This window comes from Colletotrichum scovillei (assembly GCF_011075155.1).
Source record: "Colletotrichum scovillei strain TJNH1 chromosome Unknown Contig00009, whole genome shotgun sequence".
NCBI lineage: Eukaryota > Fungi > Ascomycota > Sordariomycetes > Glomerellales > Glomerellaceae > Colletotrichum > Colletotrichum scovillei.
Window position 1 is genome coordinate 6171843 of NW_023336267.1, and position 20253 is coordinate 6192095.

The window sequence follows — 20253 nt, forward strand, 5'->3', positions numbered from 1 at the left end:
GTTAAGGGACCACACTCTATACCGTCTCATATGGGTATGATCACCGGATGGCAGGCCCGATCTGTCGAAACGCTAGGCCTGAACTCTCGGCCATTGATGCAATGTTTGTGATGCTATTGCCCGCGCAGAACTCTTTACATATAATATTAAGCTGGCTATAGATCATGCCCTGGATCTCCGTCATCAATCTGTCAACCCCGTCAACCGATTCTGACCAAGTTTCCCACCTGATAGTCGATGAGGTGATCTCTGCCATCTCGTCTCTTCTGTCGCTCTCAGACTGAGGCCGCCATCCGAATGCGCAAGCCCCAGCAAAAAAACACTGGGCATGAGATCTTAGCAAACACATCTTAGCCAACACCTACCCCTCCGGACCTCGCATCTCAGCTGACGAGCCTCATTCGGCAACACCAATCCTCCACGGCCCAGTTGGCTAAGGCGTCCGACTGTTAATCGGGAGATCCCTGGTTCGAGCCCAGGTGGAGGAGTTCCAACGCTGTTGCGGGTGCTCGCTTTTGCTTTTGCGCTTCCCCGGGGTGTTGCAGCGGCCTCGGTTGGCGACGATGTGAGGTGGTGATGTGGGGAGTCAAGGGACGGTAGATGTTTTGCGGGGAACGAAGAGTTTCTCGAATGGTGATATACAATGTGAGATGCTATGCTGGGTGGGTATCGAGCAAACTAATCATAATCATACAAGAACATAAGGTGGGTTGGCAGGGAAGCTCCCACACACTCCTTCGAAGAGCCAGCCGGTCGTATTAGCGACGACTCGCCGAACTCCATTGCCTATTCCATTGCTCCATCTGTCCAGCTACACGATTGGGCCTGGCCGACGACTGGCCCGTGACCCAGAATCTGTCCATCGGGTCGGATGAGCGTGAGTAGCTTGTGGTGGTATATGACGCTTGATTGGCAGGTGTATCGCGTCTCTGCCCGCCGGTGTTTGCAGACGTGGAATATTGAGAGTAGCTGGCAGGCATTAGGATCGGTCTGACAGGGTGCAAGGGGAGAAATGAGAGATTGGCCGTCGTACCTCGGAGCGGGACGCTGGTAGTAGCTAGATCCTGACATGTTGCGTTGTGGAGGGGCGGGTATGATGAGGGTGGTGACAAAAGTGCAAGATAGGTGGACGTTGGTTGTTAGGATCGTGAAGCTGAAGTTGGTTTGGCCTGGCCTGGCCTTGAAGACTACACGGCAACCCAACAGATCAGGCCTTATTATATATCAAAGGATGTAAGTGAGAGGTGGCCCAGCTTGAACTTGGGAATAGGCAGCTGTATCGCCCGCTGCAAATACAAACCACGAGGAAGTGGACAAAAGACATCATAGTATATCCTTTTCGAAACGATACCAGTTGGTATTGTGAAGAAACCATACCCAGGGGCACCGGGTATCATGGTGGGATTGAGGATTGAAAAGGAATAGTTAGGAATTACAATCGGAAATAATGGAGTGTCCATACACTAGAGGATGGCTGTGATGTTACGGAGGATATTGAAGATGAGCGACAGGGGAAGCGACCTAGCTCCCGCAGTCACTTGACTGTAAAGACTGTCATGGGGACGTTGGATTAGGAACGTAAAAATTGAAGCATTGGCTGGCAGTGAGCGACGGCCTCCTTTCCCGACCTAAAGAACTCTTAGACTGTCGGCAATAATGCTTGACAGCAATGTTGAAGGGAAGAAGTCGGAATAGAGAAAATGCATCTGGAAAAAAGACGGAGGATTGAGGACAAGGGGAGGGTTGATCCTGGCTGGAACTGGCCAAAACAGTCGCGCATGGAGGGAGCTTGGGCAACTTTTTCGAAGCTTCCATTGCATCGCCAAGTAGTTTTGCCACTCGCGTGGATCTGGGATGACTTCCGGGAGATAGACGTGCAGGGATGAGACATCAGACAGTTGGCCGCTTCTTTCAGAGGTAGGTAGTAATAGGCCTGGCACTTTGTGTGATAGACATGCAGGCGGGCTGCCTTGAGAGGGCAGATGTTGGCGGGCGGGACTACCGGTAGTTTGCGTGGCTGTCAACTCAGAAACGAAAGACTTTGATGGGGCGCGCAGGAGATCTAGACTAAGACACAGGCCAGAGACCCAGCGCGGGATGGATTCGAGTAAGAGAGTCCGCGCTATGTTCTCGTGTCTGTGGTGTGGAACATTCGGGGAAAAGTTGGGAGGCATGGGGGCACGCAGCCTAGTCTGGGCTGGAAATGCTTTACGTAGGTATCGCAAGAGCCTGGTGCCTGGCCAAGGGCCAGACTCGAACAGAGGGGCGCGGTGAACGGGATCTAAGCTTCACTTGTCCTTAACGAATAGCTTGGCGAGCGTGGATGGTGATTTGCAGAATGGCCGCCAGGCGATCGCCACCATCAAACCCCCGACTTCTTCACCTTGCCGTTTAGGGGCGGGGCATATTGATGTTGCGGGAGCTGGGATACAGGCCATGACATGCGTGCTGGAGATGAAAGTCAGTGACGTGAAGCATACGAGACAAGGAGGGAGAGAGGTGATGCGGAGGCATCCAGAGCTATCAATGGCGCAGACTTACAATATTCAACTTGACTCTGTGGCTCAGTTGCAATTCATGCCAAGATTCAGATCACTCGAACAAAGAAGATTTCTGGGCTCGTCGAGGCCGCCGATGACTTACTTGTCCATCTGCAGCGTGCGTTGGTGCTGAGTTACATTACACGTTACAATAGGCGTTCAATCTGATGCACCACACCCACACCCACCTCATTGACAACACGCAAAGGTATGGATTATGGATGTGGCTGTGTTTGCGGGCGGTGCTTCGCGGAAGGATGGAGTACAACCGAGAGGCGTAACACACTGAGAAGCATTTGGGCCGAGAATTGGCTACATGCTACGGGGTAGTGGCCAAGCAGAGAATGAGCCATTGCTTTGTTGTCTTGTCACGGCTCATGGCAAATTGCTCTGTTTTGTTTTTTCTTGTCTTTTTCTTACGAAGAACGGAATTACAGTCATTCTCATCATTGTCTTTCCAGTATTTCACGAGCCGTAGAATTGAGCGAGGTGCTCAACGTTCGACAGACTCCAATTCAATTTCAGTCACCTGTAATAAGAAATAAGAAATACATAACCACTATCGCCGATTCATCAAGGCAGCGTAGAAGAAAATGTTCGCGACCAATTGCCAATTCAATTACGGATACGGACCGCTCATTTACAAGCAATCTTGGTCGAAGCTCATGTAGGGGATTTCCCTCCCTCTCGCAACTCACCCCGGACGGAAAACCGATTCGATCAGACTTCTATCCGTCTCCGTAGGAGCCCAGAGAAGTGCCTAGGTAATACCTAGCAGTCGCATCTCATTCTTCGCACGTCATTTTCCCGAGCTGCTGGCCTGTGGCAGCGCGAGGGCTACACCAACCTGGCTCAGCCACACAACCAGTCCCTCCCTCTCAACTCTGCCTGACAGGGCATTTTCTTACTCCCCCACTCATTCACTCACTCATTCGCTCACACACACTCGGTCGCTTACAATGTTTGCTGCTGCGGTTCACAGTAGCAAATCGAATCCACTGCGGCCCGTCCGAGTCCCTCTTCCCTACCGATACGCTATCCGTCATTGTGCGTCGCGGTCACTGTGTCTGGAATGAAGCCATCTTCATCTCATCGCGCTCGTTTCTTCTTCCCCCGTGGAGCAAGAGAGAAGACAGTCGCGGATGGCGGCTTCTGGCACCATTGTAACCGCTGACGCCGAGAACGGTTGACGGGGGATCGTTGCCAATGGGCGCTTACTGTGACTGGGATTCTCTCCTAACGTGCCTCTACGGATAGCCGAGCAACTAAAAGCACCAGTAATTCCGTTGCCTAAATTCAACACTTTATTGAGGCAACTCTCTGTGAGCTGACCGAAGTTGTCTCACAAACACTCCTTTGCCCGTCAAGACCTGGAACGAAACCTCAACTACATCACTATCCGGAAAGTAAATGGGTATTGAGAATCCTCCTCATCCGTCACAACAAACTTGGCCTCGTACTGCCCAATCTGATGAAGCCCAGATGCCCTCCCCCGGTGCCCCCTAGGCTCACAGCTGAGCCTCTGTCCCCTGCAACCCAGCCGACTGGCGCACCACCATCATTCTTCTACTTCATAGCCATTGGCTCCGCCAGACCACCTTCGAGACCTCCTCCTCCAGGCTGCCAGTTTGCTGTGCTACCAAACCCTGGCTGCTGAGGGCCCAGTCTTATCACGTTCCCACGCTTAGATCGTTGGCGTTAGCTGCTTGGTGACCCTTGCTCCGTGCCGGCTCCCGTCTATTCTCTGGGGCCGCCCATTCCCCTCCCTCCCTCCCTACCTCTCTCGTAGCAGCACCGCGGCGGCGCCACGGCGAAAGGCACCATCTTTCAGCCCATTGATAGCCTGGTCGTCCCCCTCACTTCATGGCCAAAAGTACAGATCCATCCTCCCCGTTGTCCATCATGTCTCTCGCTTCAACCTGAGTCTTTTGCCTCAATTTCTCGTCAGACACTTGGCCTATAGCAGAACTCACCATCGATAGGGTCAAGATCCCTTTCCCGCCTCACTTACACGCTCTACGACGCTCTACTTGACAAGGCTGTGGCAGCCAGCCTCCAGCCCGAGCTTCATGTCAGCTTCACCTTCAAGTTCGCACGCGACCCAGACTGGTCGCCCTTCGCTTTGGAATGACTCGGCCGAGCGCAGATTAGCTAGGCTCTATGTCTACACGACCTTGCCCCTCACCAAAATTGTGGAAGTCGTTCATAGAGTAACTCCGGGAAAACGAGACTGTCCAGGGTAAGCTGAGAGATTGGTTTGCGCCGGCGCAAATGCGATTGCTGACGCCAGCGCTTGCTTACTAGAAAGGACTCAGCCAACAAGAAATTGAACTCAATCCTTGACAAAGAGCCGCGATGGCTTCACCCACGAACCCGGACAGACATGGATCGGCGCATAAGCGCCCTCGATAACTCCCCAACCCGCCAGAACACGCCCGAGAATGCATTTTCGCCAAACTACTCTCGCTCAATTTCGTCCGGCGCCCGATCGCATCTGAGCGTACACCCCGACTTCAAATACGAAGGCGGCAACAGCCCAACAGTCAACGACTTCCAACCCTTTCATCACTCGCGCTCATCTTCCGCTGGCTGGGGCCCGCCAGCCCCGGGGCCGCTTCCGACATTAGTGACCACCGATATTGCGTCCGTGCCGCCGCCCGAAGCCGGAATCCACCGGCAGACAACGACACAAACCCTGCAGGATGTGCTTTCACAGTATTCAACTGGATTCCGTCATCAAGTCAGCAGGCTGTTGAAGCGCTACACGATGCCGAGCAACACGATGATGAATCAATCACCGGCGGACGACGACCGACCTGGCACTGCCAACTCTAACCCAGCATCGTGGATATTCGAGTACAATGCGCCACAGAGAAACTCGGAATCGCAAGCTGCACCCCTGCCCGGCGACTATCTCAACCTACCGTACCACCTCCTCAAACAAGGCTTTTGCTCTGAAGGGCTTGCGGAGCATGATTCGCGATCTTGCTTCTGCCACGTACGAGACGAGCTCCCGAATGACTCTTGGGTCACCGGCTCAGGTCCAACTCCGTTTGCCCAACACATCTTGCATTGTGGAGAGCCTCCAAATCAGGATTGGAACACTCGCGACCCCTTCGGCCACAGTATCCTGCATCTTCTTGCAGCCGGGAACGCTCACCACGCCCTCTTGTTCAAGGCAATCGAGTCGTCCCCCAACCCCTCAGTTACGAATAGCGCCGGCCAGACATTCCTACATCTGCTCAACGACAGCTGGTTTACCCAACACGCCGATTCTCTCTTCCAACTCATTACTCATCTGAAGCGATCCGATTTTGACTTGTATGCTCGCGATGTGTACGGGCGCAACTTTTGTCACATTATCCACTCAAAACAGCCGAGCATTCTGAGCCAGGAGATTAAAAATGCCCTTCTTAACCAGTTTAACCCCATGGCATACTGCTGCCGCGACGCTTTTGGCAACATTCCTGAATCTGCCCCCATCGCACTGCCAATCCGGAGAGCCTATACTGCTGCTGTCGGGCAAGAGATGTCCTCAACCTGGGATTCACATACGTTGCGCAGGGGTCCTTCCCCTATCGAGGAACAAGCACAACTTCTGAAGCTCGTCAACGAAGCACACACCAACACCCGAGTACAAGATACACAAGGACGAAACGGTCTGCACTGTCTTGCCGATGCTATTCTCAGCCAGGAGTCATTATTCGCCAGGTTCCCCCAACATCTCGCGCAGGCAGCTCCCGCAGAGCATTCCGGCGGTAGCAGCCGTAAGCGCAAACACAACAAACCTAGCAAAACACTCACAGACTCCTCAAAGGAGAGACTCACTGCCAGGGAAAAGGTCGTGAGAGACCTCATTGACCTCGGCGTTGACGCAAACCACTACGACAAATACGGCAACACCGTGCTGATGGCTTTTGTGGCCCAGCTACCCGAAGACGACGACTACAAGAAGCCCGTCAACATCTTGGAGGCTCTCATCGATGCGGGTGCCGACGTCAATGCCCGTAATAAGAATGGCGAGACCGCGCTGCATGTCGCAGTCCGCAGAGGCAAAAAGCTTGCCATGCGTACACTTCAACAACACAACGCAAACGTACAAGCCCGGGACGTGGAAGGTCGAAGTGTGCTTGATGTAGCCGACAAAATGGTAACGTCGTATAAGCAGAACCCTCACTTCTCACACTACGAGGCTTGCCATGCTTGGCTTTCGGGGCAAGCCAAGGCTGTTCAATACCCAACAATACACCAAGAATGGGAGTTGCGAGACTCTTGAGAATCTTGGGGAGAGAATGAATGGTTAGTGAGTGGAAAGATGGAGATACACAAAAGTTTGATGGGTCTTGCTCCGAACTTTTCCCTTGTTTGCGTAGAAGTTCGTGGTGTTTGGCGTTGCTGTTGCTTTGAAGGATAGAGAAACGAGCAAGGGGTGGTACATGAGAGTGTAAGATGGTAACGACAGCAGAACATTATTAGATACCCGAGTCCATAGTTGCATTGATCGTCAAGTCTCACTTGAAACCATCACATTTTACAACCAAACAACGATCAAACCATGTGAAATTATAAAAGGGTTTGCTCACGTCTTATTCTTTGGTAAGAAGTGAGGGTATGTTCAAGGCCCAAGCCAAGGAATACATATGTACGGGAAGTATAGATACAGGAAATCGCCGGAAGATATGGCCGCAATACAGTGGACTCTACCTGGTAGAGCTCATGTGAGCAATCTCTCGCCCCTCTCGAGGGGAAGCTATGCTCATGCAAGCGCCTAGGCATTGGTGCTCGTGGTCTTGCCAACACCAGCGTTGGCCTTTACCTTGGCGGGAACGTCGGCAACGCCAATGTGGCCGATGAGCGAAGACTTGAAGCCACCCAGCTTGGTGAGGGCAGTCGTGCTGGTAAGACTGCTGACAACACCAGAGTCACGAGCACGGTTCCACTCGCAGATGTAACCCAAGTAGGAGGTGCAGCGAGAGGCTTCGTCGACGGTGTTCACGATGTAGATGTTGCCTCCGTTGGTCAAGCTGGCGGGAGTGATGGGCGTGGTGACGGCATCAAAGTAGTTGCCCTCAAGAAGGACCCAGGTGTTGCCGTCAATGTCAAAGGCATGACCGCCAACGTTTTGGAAGTAGTTGTTGACGCCGTGGAACAGGTTCTCGCTGCCAGCGGTGTTTGTCGTTCCCATATGAGGGGAGCGGCCAGAGACGTCATGCAGCCAGTTACCAGAGAAGGTGTAGTAGTCCTTGGCGCCGATGAGGAGGGCGGTCCAGTAGTGCTTTCCATTGCAGCCGGCGGACCACTCCGTGTTGCCGTCAAACTCGGTGTTGGAGATGGTTACCTTGCCGGCGGCTCCCCAACCAGAGACGATGAACTGGCGGCCGATCAGGGAGATCTTGACGTGATCGATCCAGACCTTGTCGGCACCATCAAGAGTGATGGCATCGCCTCCCCAGACGTATTGGGGGTTGAGATTCTACATACAGTCAGCTACACCGGAAATCAACATCGCGGCGGAAGCTTAGAAACGTACTGTGATGTGGACGTTTTGAATGATCTGAAGGGACCTCGATCAGTATCTTGACTCTCAAAAGTGGGTGGTGCTGGTAACACAACAGGGAAGACTCACGACATTGCTCTTTCCACCACGAACACGGAACCCCTTGCCAATGATAACGCCTTTGGTACCAACGCCAACAAGACTTTTGTTGCTATTGATATCAATGGGGGTCTTCGCAGCATTGTCGTAAGTGCAGTCAACCCAGGTACCGCTAGCAGCATCGCAGGTGTCCTGGATCCAGGCCTGACCCTTGGAAGTGCCACCGGGGCACTTGGTCGTGCGGTTATCACTGCAACACTTGCCGCTGGTCGTGCCCTCAGTGTTGCGAAAGTCCCAAGTGCGATCGATCATGATGGTTCGGGCCGTGCTGTCGGTAAGCCACTCCTTAAGTCTGCCGAGTTTTAGTCTCTGAACCCTATGATTCTTCGTCTATGAAGAAAATCAACTCACTGAGCAATGCTAGAAGGAATCTGGGGAGCAGCTGAGCCACCACCAGTGGTGCCAGCTGCGAAGCCAAAGGCTTTGCCCTGCACCTGTGCAGTGGCCGTGCTCGCAAGAGCGGCGACGAGAGAGAGAAGACAGGCTTTCATCGTGCAAGGCTAAAAGAGAAAGCGAGTGTAGTTGAAGTAATAACTATAGTGAGAAAGAATATGAAGATGAAGGAGGAGCTTGGTTCGAACCAAGCCTCTGGTATCGGGGATCGTACAAGGTTAAAAACAAGTCTAAACTCCTAGCCGTATGATCCTACTGCCACGCCAAGACGCAGTGACAGCGGGGCGACACGAGGAGGCCTCGACTTATTCTCATACTAATTACATCCACATCTTGCAGGTCTCTCGCGCGGCAGCGACGGTTTGTGCCAAGCGGCGATATAGGGCTGGGCCGGCACCTTAGAGGCGGCGAAGTTTCCATGGATCCATTTCCACCTAACAGCAATGGGAATAGAACACGGGAACCGTCTCCATAGGTACACAATCGCCGCTGTCATTCCGGCCGATGTAGTAGCCCCTAAATCTTAGAATTCTCCGTGTGATGGGAAAATCCTCGTCCTGCCCATACCGACGCGGAGGTGGCTGCTGCTCCGCGCCGACAAAGTCACCATTTGGCAAGTCCGAGGTCATTCGGGCCCGGCAGACATTTCCTGATATGGGAGCTAACAGCTGGGGGGCATGCTGGAAGGGGAATTGTCGAGTGGGACAGGTCTGTCAGTGTCATCAAGATGCTACAGTGACAGGGGTCCTCCCCTCTGCTTCTCAATCAAATTTCGGTAGTGACAAGGGTTTAGGCAGATGAAAGGGCCACGACCAGGAGGTTAGTCAAAGTCGCCGATGCAAGTGGGTGGCCGAACAAGTCTAAAACTCGGACTCTTCCTCCCGTCCTATGCCGTGTTGGGCAAACATGTCGCCACAAGCCACGTTTTGCGAATAGAACTCAAGGTTGGTGGACCTTTCCGCTGACTTATCGGATTTTCGCACGAGGGTCTCGTAAACTGGAGATCTGGTAGACCGCACTGGCTCGCTCTCGTATTCCCTTCAGCACAGCATTCCGCGATGTAAGGTCGTCTTATAGAATCCCAGTTTGCGAAAACTGGTGTGAGTTGCCTGCATCATGCGCTTGAGATATGGCATCATTCACTGCGGAAAACAAGGATCATTATCCGTATTCACATTCAAGAGTGACTCGGTCTAGTACCAAATAAAACACGCTACTCCGTCGAACGTAACCGTTGACATGAAGCAAGCTTCGCTCAAGCGCGGCTTCGCGCGGCGTTGCCATCGCTTTCCTCGAGGAACAGTCTATCACAAGCAGATGGCAGGCAAGATCAACTAATGTAAAGGCGTCATTGGATGATGAAGACACATCATGCAAGTGGTGGCAAGTCTACATGGTCTCCATCTTGCTTTCTCAAGAGGGCACTCAGCTTGTAGTGACACGGCGAAAGCCTCGACCTTCAGAGATGGCACCTCTTACCCTCCTGCTTAATTCAGAAAATCCTCGTTTACAAAAAGAGCTTTCTGGGCTCTGTGATGCTTGGATCTAACTCTGCGTTGCTCGGCCGCATATGGAAGACGCAACGATACTGCGGCATCAAGGAGGAGAGGGAGAGAGCATAAAGAACTGCCGAATCGAGAGTTGTGTTCAACTTTATGACTGGTTATCTAAGCCGAGGTTTATGAGATATACACGCAGTCCACCCCGAGAGCACCACTACCTAAAGGCCCTTAGGATGGTAGGGTGAAAGGCCTGCAGGATACCTATTCTCATACCGAGAACTGACTTAGTAAGCATAGAGCTTCACGTTCTCATCCTCACTCTCCCTGAGCTTCTTGTTGATGCTCATCAGCCAGAACCTCATCGCCCACGCACATATGATGCTTGCAACGGCAAAACCAATCATGCATGAGAAGCCGATCATGTACCTGGGCCCATCAGAGGTGGGCCAAAGGTATGCACAGTAAATATAAGCCAAGTTGGCCGTGACGTTGACCAAGGAGTATGCAACGGCTTTCTTCTCTGGCGTCTGTGACAAGGTATCGCTTACCCATCCCAAGATAGGAGATCCTACGGAGTAAGCACCAGTCGCATACAAGAAAGTTGCTGCATATCTGACGGCATTATTGGTGGTCCCAATCGTCATGGCGAATCCGACCACAGCAAGAGATAATCCAGCTGTGATGTGCCATGTTCTTTCGTTGAATCGCCCGCTTGACCAGGCAAATGGGATGCCAAGAAAGCCAGAAACAAAGTAGGGAGGAGCGGTTAGGAGAAGAGCCGTAGTCGACTTAAAGCCCCTAATCGGACATTAGCGTTTTTCCATCTTCAAGTACTTGCTACTTTTTGGATAGGGTCCGTTATTTGGTAACTTACATGGTACGAACAAGGGTTGGAAAGTACGCGTTGAAGCTGACCGCAGAAATATGGAAGTTCTGACAGGCGCAGAACAACCAGGTTTTGGGGTCTTTCAGAGCCTGCTTGAGACCATCCATGGTAGAGCCACGCTCTTGTCTGCCGACTGTATCCCGACGAATGCGTTCAACAGCAAGTTGTCTCTCATCCTCGGTAAGCCATCGGGTAACAGAGGGATCGTCAGGAAGAAGGAAGAACCCGAAGACGGCAATCAATGCGGTGACAGAGCCTTCGATGATGAAGAGCCTAACCCTATTAAATCACAATCCATGACGAATAAGTGGGAATATGCAGCTCTTACCATTTCCAGCCTGCAATCCCCTTGACCTGATCTAGTGTAGTAAAAGTCGCAGCAGCAATCAGACCTGAGCAACCAGTACTGACTACTTGACCAGTATAAAGGATGGAGATTCTCGTAGCGAGCTCTTTCCTGGTGTAGAAGATTGATAGCAGATACAGGGCACCTGGGTAGAAGGGCTAGAAAAAGCGAACCCAGGTTAGCCTGCTCTCCGCTGTTGACTTGCTTTGTGCGACTCACTGCTTCCACAAATCCAAGGAAGAACCGGCATGCCACCAATCCACTGTAGTTTTTGACTCCCGCTGTGGCAGCAGAGATGGCAGCCCAGCCAATCATACAAGTTGACATATAGATTGATGGGCTCGTGCGTGTAAGAAACATATTTGAGGGTACTAGACGTGGTCAGACTCGGCGAATCTCGAAAGTTTCCAAAATGTTGACTGACCCTGCATCAGAAGATACCCAACGAAAAGAATAGAGATGGCAGTATTGTATTCGACCCCTTTCAGTTTCAAGTCTTCCTCCAGCGTGTTCAGTCGAGCTTGCGGGAGAGCATTACGATCGAGCTAAGTTCGAGTCAGGGCCGACGTTCGAAAGTGGAAACATGTAACTGAGGCAGGTCTTGACGCACGTAATTCATGAAATACATTGCCCAAAGAATCGGCTACGAGAAGATACCACGTTAGCATCATGCTCACAAAAGGGGCCAGTCAAGATCCCAGAGGCTTACCATGATTCTGCGATCTAGCTTCCGAACGAGGGCGATTTCAGCCGGATCAGTCTTCTTATGGGCGCCGGAGTAATCGCCAGAAACAACGGCCTCACCCTTGACCGACTTTTCATCGTGTTCAATCTCGAGCGGACCGCCTTTCTTGGAGTCGGCGTCATGTGTAGCTGCCATTGTCAGCAGAGACGAGAGACGATGTCAGAAGGCAATATTAGAGAGATAGAGAAAGAGAGAGAACGAGGTCGCAGACAAGAGATTCTATGCTCCTTCGGTCTTTGTGTCAATGAGAAAACATACAAGACATCGTCTGATTTATACATAACAGCTATCTATCACCTGGCCATCCCCGGCTTTGCGGGGCTGGCTCGACTCGACCCCAGAAACTACACGTTCCCCGCAAGCGCTAATCCCATGTTTAACTCATGACCCGAAGTTCAGGATACGGGGAAAGGGGCCAAGACCCGGCGAACCGGCGCATGGTCTGTGCTATTCCGATACGCCGTTACGCCGTTACGCCGCTCAACACGGCCTTACTCCGTCCTTATCCCGCGATTTTGGCCCCCCGCTACTGCATTATCCCGTGCCCCACCGCGGGGTCCTCGGTGTAAGACCGGACGTTGGCCGGAATGATGTCCATCCAAGTCAAGGAATAAAATAGACCGAGGAGAACGCGGCGACGCATTTGGAAAGCTTGTCTTGGGACGAAGCTTGCTTTCTACTCTTTCTCGTCTGAACTGCTGCTTCTACGTGCATTCTTTTCGCCATGTCTGCCGCCACTGTCTTCGATTCGACCCTCTTTGGCAACATTTTTGGCACAGAGGAGGCTCGCCAAGCCTTCTCTGAACGATCTTATGTTGCCAATCTCATCAAGGCCGAGTGCGCTCTGGCCGAGGCGGAAGAAGCTGAAGGTATTGTGCCGGGTGGCACTGCTGCCGTATTGAGAGAGCATTGCAATGTCTCCAAAATCGACTGGCAGCTTCTTGCAGCCCGCACAGAGATAGTGGGATATCCGGTACTACCTTTGGTAGAACAGATGTCGAAATGGGTTCCCGAAGAGACTTGTAAGTCTTGGCTGCCAATTCGACAAGTGGTATTTCAACTTGCTAAAGCTTCAACCTCAAGCTGGTTACATTCACTGGGGTGCCACAACGCAAGACATTATGGACCTAGCGTCGGTACTCCAAATGAAGACTGGTCTTGAAATCGTCGAGCGCCTTCTGCGCAAAGTCACCTCCACCTTAGAGACAATGTCCGCCGCCTACAGAGACGTACCCATGGCCGGCAGGACGCATCTGCAACATGCCCTCCCAATCACTTTCGGATACAAATGCGCAGTTTGGCTGGCTGGCTTCCGCAGACACTTGAAGCGTCTGGAACAGATCAAGGAGAGCTGCTTGCTGGTCCAGTTTGGCGGTGCTGCTGGTACCCTTGCTTCTCTGGGCACAAGCGACAGTGGCATTCGCGTGCGCAAGCGACTCGCAACTATTCTTGGGTTGCAAGACCCAATCATCACTTGGCATGTGGCGCGCGATACTGTTGCTGAAATTATAAACTACCTTGCCCTGGTGGGCGGTAGTTTGGGCAAGATTGCCCTTGACTTGATCATCATGTCGTCAAACGAACTGAATGAGGTGAGTTTGGACATACTAGCTCTTGAAACGGATTAAAATACTGACGCGCACTTCACAGGTTGCCGAGCCTTACGTTCCTCATCGTGGTGCCTCCTCGACCATGCCTCAAAAGCGCAATCCCATTTCCAGCGAAGTGATACTCGCGCAATCGAAGATTCTGCGCGCACAAGCCGGCCTTGTCCTCGATGGCATGGTCTCTGACTTCGAACGAGCCTCCGGGCCGTGGCATCTGGAATGGGCTGCTATACCGACAGCCTTTATTTCGATCGTTGGGTCCCTCTATCAAGCCGAATTTGCCCTGTCGGGGTTGCAGGTCAACAAAGATGCCATGATGGCTAATCTAAAGTCAACAAGGGGCTTGATCGTAGCGGAGGCTGTCATGATGGACCTAGCAAAGTACACCGGCCGCCAGGAGGCGCACGAGATTGTTTACAAGGCGTGCGTCAAGGCACACGAGAACAGCATGTCACTGCAAGAAGCGTTGGAAGAGTCATCACAGGTGACATCTCACCTTGCTTCGCCAGACCTCGCAAAATTGTGCGATCCTACAAGGTACCTAGGGTGCTGTCAATTGATGCTGGACGAGCTGTTGGGACAAAAAGAGGGGCATGCTAATGGAAACGGGAAAGACTTGAACAGGGACAATGGGATTGTAGATACTAATGGAATCACCAACGGCAGCCGTTGAGCTGATTATAGAGACAGATAACATATTTGATTTAGATCTCTTGTGGAGACCTCGACAATCAAGTTGAAATGTTTATTGCTCTGCATTGCATTCCCAAAAAGCCTTCAGCTTCTCTTCTTGCCTCAACAGAGACCAGCCCATGTGCGCTTCCGACTTTGCGAGAATATCAAGCAGTTTCTCCTGTTCCGCAGGCTCGTGGAACAAATGACCGCCTGTGTGGATAGCAGATTGTCAGCAACCACATGTTGCACTGGATCAATGTGAGAGCCGAACTTACACATAGCAACTGTCATTCCCGCGGCTATGGTTGCTGGCTGCCACTCGCCTGCCGAGAGTGCAATACCACAAATTTGGCGGATCAAGCGCCGAATCTCTTCCTCAACAGCTTTCGAAGCCATAGCCTTGTCGAGACCAAGTACAGGCATACGGGGGTCGTGAGTCAGCAACATTATCTGGCAGATAATGGCATGCTGCTGGCCAGCAACTAGGTAGATGAGGAAAGGTAAGTGATCACCACACATACTCATGCTAGCCACAAGAGCAATGAGAAGCACTGGGACTCACTATGAAAATCGTTGGCAAAAATGATCTCAGGAAATGCCTCGCGATCAGAGCCGGTTTGCCACAGAGGATTGAAAGATGCCGGCCTCTTCTCCATCCATTGATGTAAATAGGCACGCAGATTCTCCCAAGACCCGATGGACCGCGCGTCTGGACCGTATGCAAATATCAAAACATCCTCAGTAAAAGTGATGATGCGCCACGCCCAATCGAAGTCGGACGTGGGCTCAAGAGTTCTGGTGATGCCGCATCTCTCTGCAAGACGGGGAGGAGGGGTACGTGCTACAAAAGAAATGAAGATTTCCTGACGGATAGCAACTAGCAGACATGCGCGACATAGACTATAGTTTGGATCATCCGGAGACTCCGGTAGAGTAAAAATGTTTGTGTCTAAAATGTGCCCATACGGGCGATCATCGACAGACGGGACTGGCTCGATTCGGTCAACAATCGGGAACACGTGAAGGCGAACAAGTAGACCGCACCTGTCATTTCCTCGTAGAGTCGCAGGATCATAGTAATGGCGCATAGAACTCCAGTGGTAAAGCCTCGTGCCGACCCTGGGTGTGCCAGAGCCGGGATGTATGATTGTAGACATCTTGCTTGATAGTCGTCGGCTTCTCCAGGAATCCATTTCTCGGGTTGTGTCTGACTCAAATGCTTGCATGAGATTGCCAAAAGGGCGTTGAGAAGGACAAAGTGGGTCGAAGCCGTTTGCACGATGACCGTTTTAAAGTGACGATCTTTATCGCAATAATCGAACTAGACGAGGATCAGTCTATCGGATCAAAAGCGTTGCGCTTCTACCAAAGGCCAATTGATAGTATGTACCCAAAGTGAAAGATGATTGATAAAATGCTGAATCAGCAAGACTTCTCGTCTGTCTCTCAATGGCCACAGAGGATTGCACGGAGACTCTTCAACATCGCAAGGGTAACGTAACTCAGAAGTATCTGGCTCAGGTGGTTCTGGTATCTGGATTGCTTCTCCCACCTGGAGTGGCTCGACGGGTGTAGCGATAATCAGATTGGCAATACTTGGGAGTTTGAGGGGCCTTTCGGTAGCATTTTGCTCTTGCGGCGATTCTTCTCGTTCTAAAGCGGTGCTGTCCGCTGAGAATACGACTGCACGAGTTTTAGTTACCTGAAGAGACTGTACGTGGTCCGGAAAACACATCAGTATCGTGATAGGTGATAATCTCACGGGTAGACGGCGTTGATAGCCAGACTTGATGAGCTGGGAAAGGAACAGCTCGGCTATCCTCTGGTGACTCCTGAAACCCATCTATGGACGGGTTGTGATGATGGCGAAATGTTATTCGGGAAGTTGCTTTGTAAGTACACGATTTAGCAGCCTTTGCGCAAGGCGAGCATGTCGGACTTGGTGTGTCACCTAAGTAGTCAGATAGCCTTCAGTATTGATGACTCTATGATTCTAGACCTGCCGGTTAGACTTGGTACCCGACTTACATTTCAAGTGAAGTCGAACACATCGTAAACTTGAGAGGGCGTTAGCACCATCTTGAGACGCAAAAGGAGTTTGACGTTTGGATTGAACGTACCACGACTGCCGTTTGGAACGGCTGGGTCCTCTTGGCGGCGTCTGGTCACGCTGCTCTGGTTCATATGCCCCTGTTCGAACCTCAGATGAACTGATGGGCATTTTCACTGTCAATACCGGGAAGAAAAGATACAAAATGCTCTTGACATGGTTGATTTTGCTCCTTGTAAGAGACATGTGCATGGCGTCGGAGAGAGCGTGTTGATTTTGTGCCCATCAACGATAGCCGGGAAGGCAGGTGGGGCCGATAACAAAAAAGGCAATGTGGCTCCGATCCCCCACTTGGGATCGGAGCGATTTTACCTTTCTGAGCTTCACACCACACACACCATCACAAGCAGCTTCAAGTCTCACCAATTCACCCAACGTGAAGCTTGAGAGGGGATTAGTCGTGCATTGTAACAGATTATTGTATGTCTGAAAATTTCCAACTCAACGAGCCTTGGCGTCTTGGTTGCATGGCTGTTGTTAGCCGCTAACTTTGACGCCTCATTGAAATGAAAACCAGCCCTCGTCGCGGGGAACCATTTTGCCTCAATAGTTTCCTTGTTTGGGATGGGACTTAAGAGTAGAACTTCACAACCCGTTGGCCGGAATAGCGGAATAGTGTTGTACCAAGATGACTAGCAACAACGGGGGTTTAAAAGGGGAATAAGATGGTTTATGATAATGAGCCCTGGAAAAACCATGACGAACTATGCAACTAACAGATATGTATGACTAATGTGCAATAGGTCCGGCTTTCGGTAGCTATGCAGACCCGTGTCCATCACTTTCTCCACAACACCACCACATAATCGGCGAGCGCGTAAGTCTTCTTTGGGTTTCGAGTCAACTACACTCTTACTGAATGCGAATCCAACGCTCTCAATGATGCTGAACAAAACGGGAGGATGAATGGACAGGAAAATCCTTCCGGAGGGCAATCTGGACAAGTTTGGTATGCTAATCCGGGCTAAAGAGGAACCAAGAGAACCCCACCGGATGATCATGTTGCTAATAAGTTCAATAGTGACCGCTGCCGGCGGTAAGTAAGCGTCAAAGAAAGATTCCTAATTTGGTCCATTCGATTTCGATGCTCAAGGCTGACTTGGGTCCTTTTGCTTTCAGGAGGAAAATCCGATGTCATGGCGATGGCGAAAAGGTAAGTTGGCTGTCCCACGCAACCTGCTCACATCCAGACTTTTGAGACTGAATATTGTTCAATTGACAGTGCACGCCTTGTATCACTGGAGGAGTGGCCTGCGTTGTGTCAACGAAGTTGAAGCGCAATAGAAAGAGGAAGAGGTAAGTTACTACCTAGTAAATAGTATATAGAGAAGCCCGGGAACCCGCGACGGAATAGATTGAGATGGGTAATGGTTTCTTTGCTGACCGTCGCTTCTAGTTACTACGAAAATGAAGGAATTGAGGAAAGACATGACGATTCCGCAGCTTCAAAGACTCCTGAAGCTCATAGCAGCAATGTTGACTCGGCTTCCCTTTCGGTCCCTCAAGACATAAGGAACTCGCAACAAGCTGTTTCAGAGCACTCACATCTGAGCACACTTAGAAGAAATACCGGTCCGACCACTTTATCATCATGGCAGCGAGGTAAAGAAACTGCCTCAAACGCCAAGTCGAGGCCTGTGCCGGAACCGGTGATCGGCCACATGGGCCGACTAGTGTCCAATGACGACGAGACAGCTATGTTTGCAGGGTCGTCAACGGGCGTGCATTTTATCAGCCAGGCTGAGCAGCAGTTGCAAATGCTACGAATCCACACCGAAACATTTCCAAGCAGCATCTATAGTCTCTATCTTCACAACATATGGGGCCCATCGCCCAAGGGTTTAGAGTCGCAGGTTGTCGCTGCCATGGTCTCCCAACTTCCGCTTGATGCTGCTAGTATCCTCGCGGCGACCATCGACCACTGGACTCCATTGTATCCGATTGTACATAAACATTCCACAGTTGAGGCGCTACGTCTGTTGAACGGTGACCCTGAACACGGCGATATCAGTTTCTTGTATCAGGTTCTAGGTCTACTTGCTCTAGGAACATTGGGACATCCAGGCTCCTGCGTTCAGAGACATCGGCATTTTCTTTGCCTTTCCGAAAAATACTATGCGATGTCCGCTGCTTTGACGAATCAGCTCCAGGAGCGACCGTCTTTACCGACGCTCCAAGGGCTAGAGATTGCCCAGATCTACCTCCAGCTATCATCTCGCTACTCAGCTGCGTCACAACTAGGAGGCATGGCTACAAGAATGGCACAGAACCTTGGACTTCATCGCCACTCCCAGAGGTTCAAATTCGATCCTTTGGAGACAGAACTTCGGCGGCGCGTATGGTGGTGTCAATATTCTCTTGATACGTAGGTAGTTGGAAGGTCGGCCTGCTTGTCGTGTGTCTTGACTAATCTCTTACCACCAGGTTCTCCAGCGCTTATCACGGAATGCCAAGGTTGATCCGCGACCAGGACGTGGACACAGACTTGCCCTCCCGTGTTGATCACGACCAAGTATCGCGTGAGAGCGTCGTCTTTCCCTTACCCGGAGAAAGGTCCCAAGTCGACACGGCTCTCTGCATGTTCAAACTCGCAGTCATTGTGGGAGAGGCTCTAGAGAAGCTGTACTCGACGACTAGACGGCGCGGCGGGATAGCCAAAATTACACAACTGCAAGCTGAACTTACACTATGGGAGCGGATGTTGCCGACGGATAAGGTCATAGACTTGGAGGACGATAGCGCAGACTTATCCTCGACGGTCTCGATCGACACCTTTGAGGTGGCTTTCCTACGCGCTGCATTTTACAACGCCACGGTGCATGTTCATCGGCCTGCACTTGCCTTCACAACAGCTGATCCTCAATTTCAAGTTTCCTTGCAAGCGTGCGGTCGTGCTTCGGCTGAGCTGATAAGACTGACTGCTGCGATCATGTCGGACTCGGTCCTGGAGATGGACGCCGCAAGGACAGATTCCATCATCATCGCCCATCTCTATCCAAACGGGTTGCACATGTTGTGGCAGGCGGGTCTGACAATATTATTTGCGAGGTGGAAAGGCCACCCACCTGCTGGAGATGATGAGGCAGAAGACTTGGTGAAGACATGCGCTACAACTTTACGTCATTTGAGAGCTGACGATTCTAATGGGCACATCAATCAATGTGCCGATGTTCTCGATATGCTCCGGACAAAGACCTTTTCAGCTAGAGAACCCCAGCAGCCGGTACTTGACCAGCTGCAATGGAATGTCTGGGACTGGCCTATGGCATCGGCTCTAGAGCTCGCAAATACCTTGGATGCGATGCCATTGGATCTTCAATTCGAACCAAGCATGGGCTTATGAGATTTTGCTGTCCACTTTGGCTGGCTGGGTGTGGACAAAGCGGCATGAGCTATCGCGGCATTACTGAACACGAAATATGTCGAAAAAATAAACATCAAGTCGGCTTTGTGACCGTACTGAGGGCCCTCAGGTCGATGAGTCGTAGTCGGGATGTACGACAAATCCGATGCTATGTTTGTCACCTTTTCATCAAACATGACAGCAAATATAAACTCGGTACCCCCGAACCAGCATTTTCTCCCCGGCCCCTCTTTTTCTCCAAATCCACGCGGGAAGATTGTAGCGACCGTCCCAAAGATCTGGCACCTGCATCGTGAACCCGCGGTGCCCACACACCAAGGTCCTGAGGTTGATCCGATCATAGTCTGGGAGGGTCCCATAATCTTATCGATCAACTCAACGTCGCCGGAACATCATCTTCTTGTGTATTGGAGACCAGCTACCACTGCC

The 20253-nt window shown here is 51.5% G+C and overlaps 5 protein-coding genes across 5 annotated transcripts; 2 read left to right on the top strand and 3 right to left on the bottom strand.

The window, feature by feature from the left end:
* Positions 1–367: 367 nt before the first annotated feature.
* Positions 368–1737, bottom strand: HER10_EVM0011438 (uncharacterized protein). Its single transcript, XM_035480871.1, has 2 exons — positions 1034–1737; positions 368–969 (listed from the first exon to the last, which is right to left on the bottom strand). Exons 1-2 carry the CDS (start codon positions 1069–1071, stop codon positions 759–761), a joined length of 249 nt encoding a protein of 82 aa, XP_035330094.1. The 5' UTR covers positions 1072–1737; the 3' UTR covers positions 368–758.
* Positions 1738–3870: 2133 nt separating this feature from the next.
* Positions 3871–7016, top strand: HER10_EVM0009054 (uncharacterized protein). Its single transcript, XM_035483083.1, has 2 exons — positions 3871–4779; positions 4845–7016. Exons 1-2 carry the CDS (start codon positions 4610–4612, stop codon positions 6814–6816), a joined length of 2142 nt encoding a protein of 713 aa, XP_035329800.1. The 5' UTR covers positions 3871–4609; the 3' UTR covers positions 6817–7016.
* Positions 7017–7308: 292 nt separating this feature from the next.
* HER10_EVM0009960 (pectate lyase) lies at positions 7309–8687 on the bottom strand (the record flags this gene model as incomplete). Its single annotated transcript, XM_035479431.1, has 3 exons — positions 7309–8013; positions 8167–8488; positions 8548–8687. The coding sequence occupies 3 exons, from the start codon at positions 8685–8687 to the stop codon at positions 7309–7311; spliced, it is 1167 nt and encodes a 388-aa protein (XP_035329923.1).
* Positions 8688–10375: 1688 nt separating this feature from the next.
* On the bottom strand, positions 10376–12203 carry HER10_EVM0012704 (uncharacterized protein; the record flags this gene model as incomplete). Its single annotated transcript, XM_035482092.1, has 7 exons — positions 10376–10889; positions 10966–11250; positions 11306–11481; positions 11543–11694; positions 11748–11868; positions 11934–11966; positions 12033–12203. The coding sequence occupies 7 exons, from the start codon at positions 12201–12203 to the stop codon at positions 10376–10378; spliced, it is 1452 nt and encodes a 483-aa protein (XP_035330238.1).
* Positions 12204–12792: 589 nt separating this feature from the next.
* Positions 12793–20049, top strand: HER10_EVM0009435 (3-carboxy-muconate cycloisomerase; the record flags this gene model as incomplete). The annotated part of the gene is made up of 10 exons (XM_035478921.1): positions 12793–13090; positions 13152–13660; positions 13719–14312; positions 15412–15460; positions 17301–17409; positions 17482–17496; positions 17580–17613; positions 17683–17756; positions 17857–18825; positions 18885–20049. 10 exons carry the CDS (start codon positions 12793–12795, stop codon positions 19801–19803), a joined length of 3570 nt encoding a protein of 1189 aa, XP_035329858.1. The 3' UTR covers positions 19804–20049.
* Between the last annotated feature and the right edge of the window lie 204 nt (positions 20050–20253).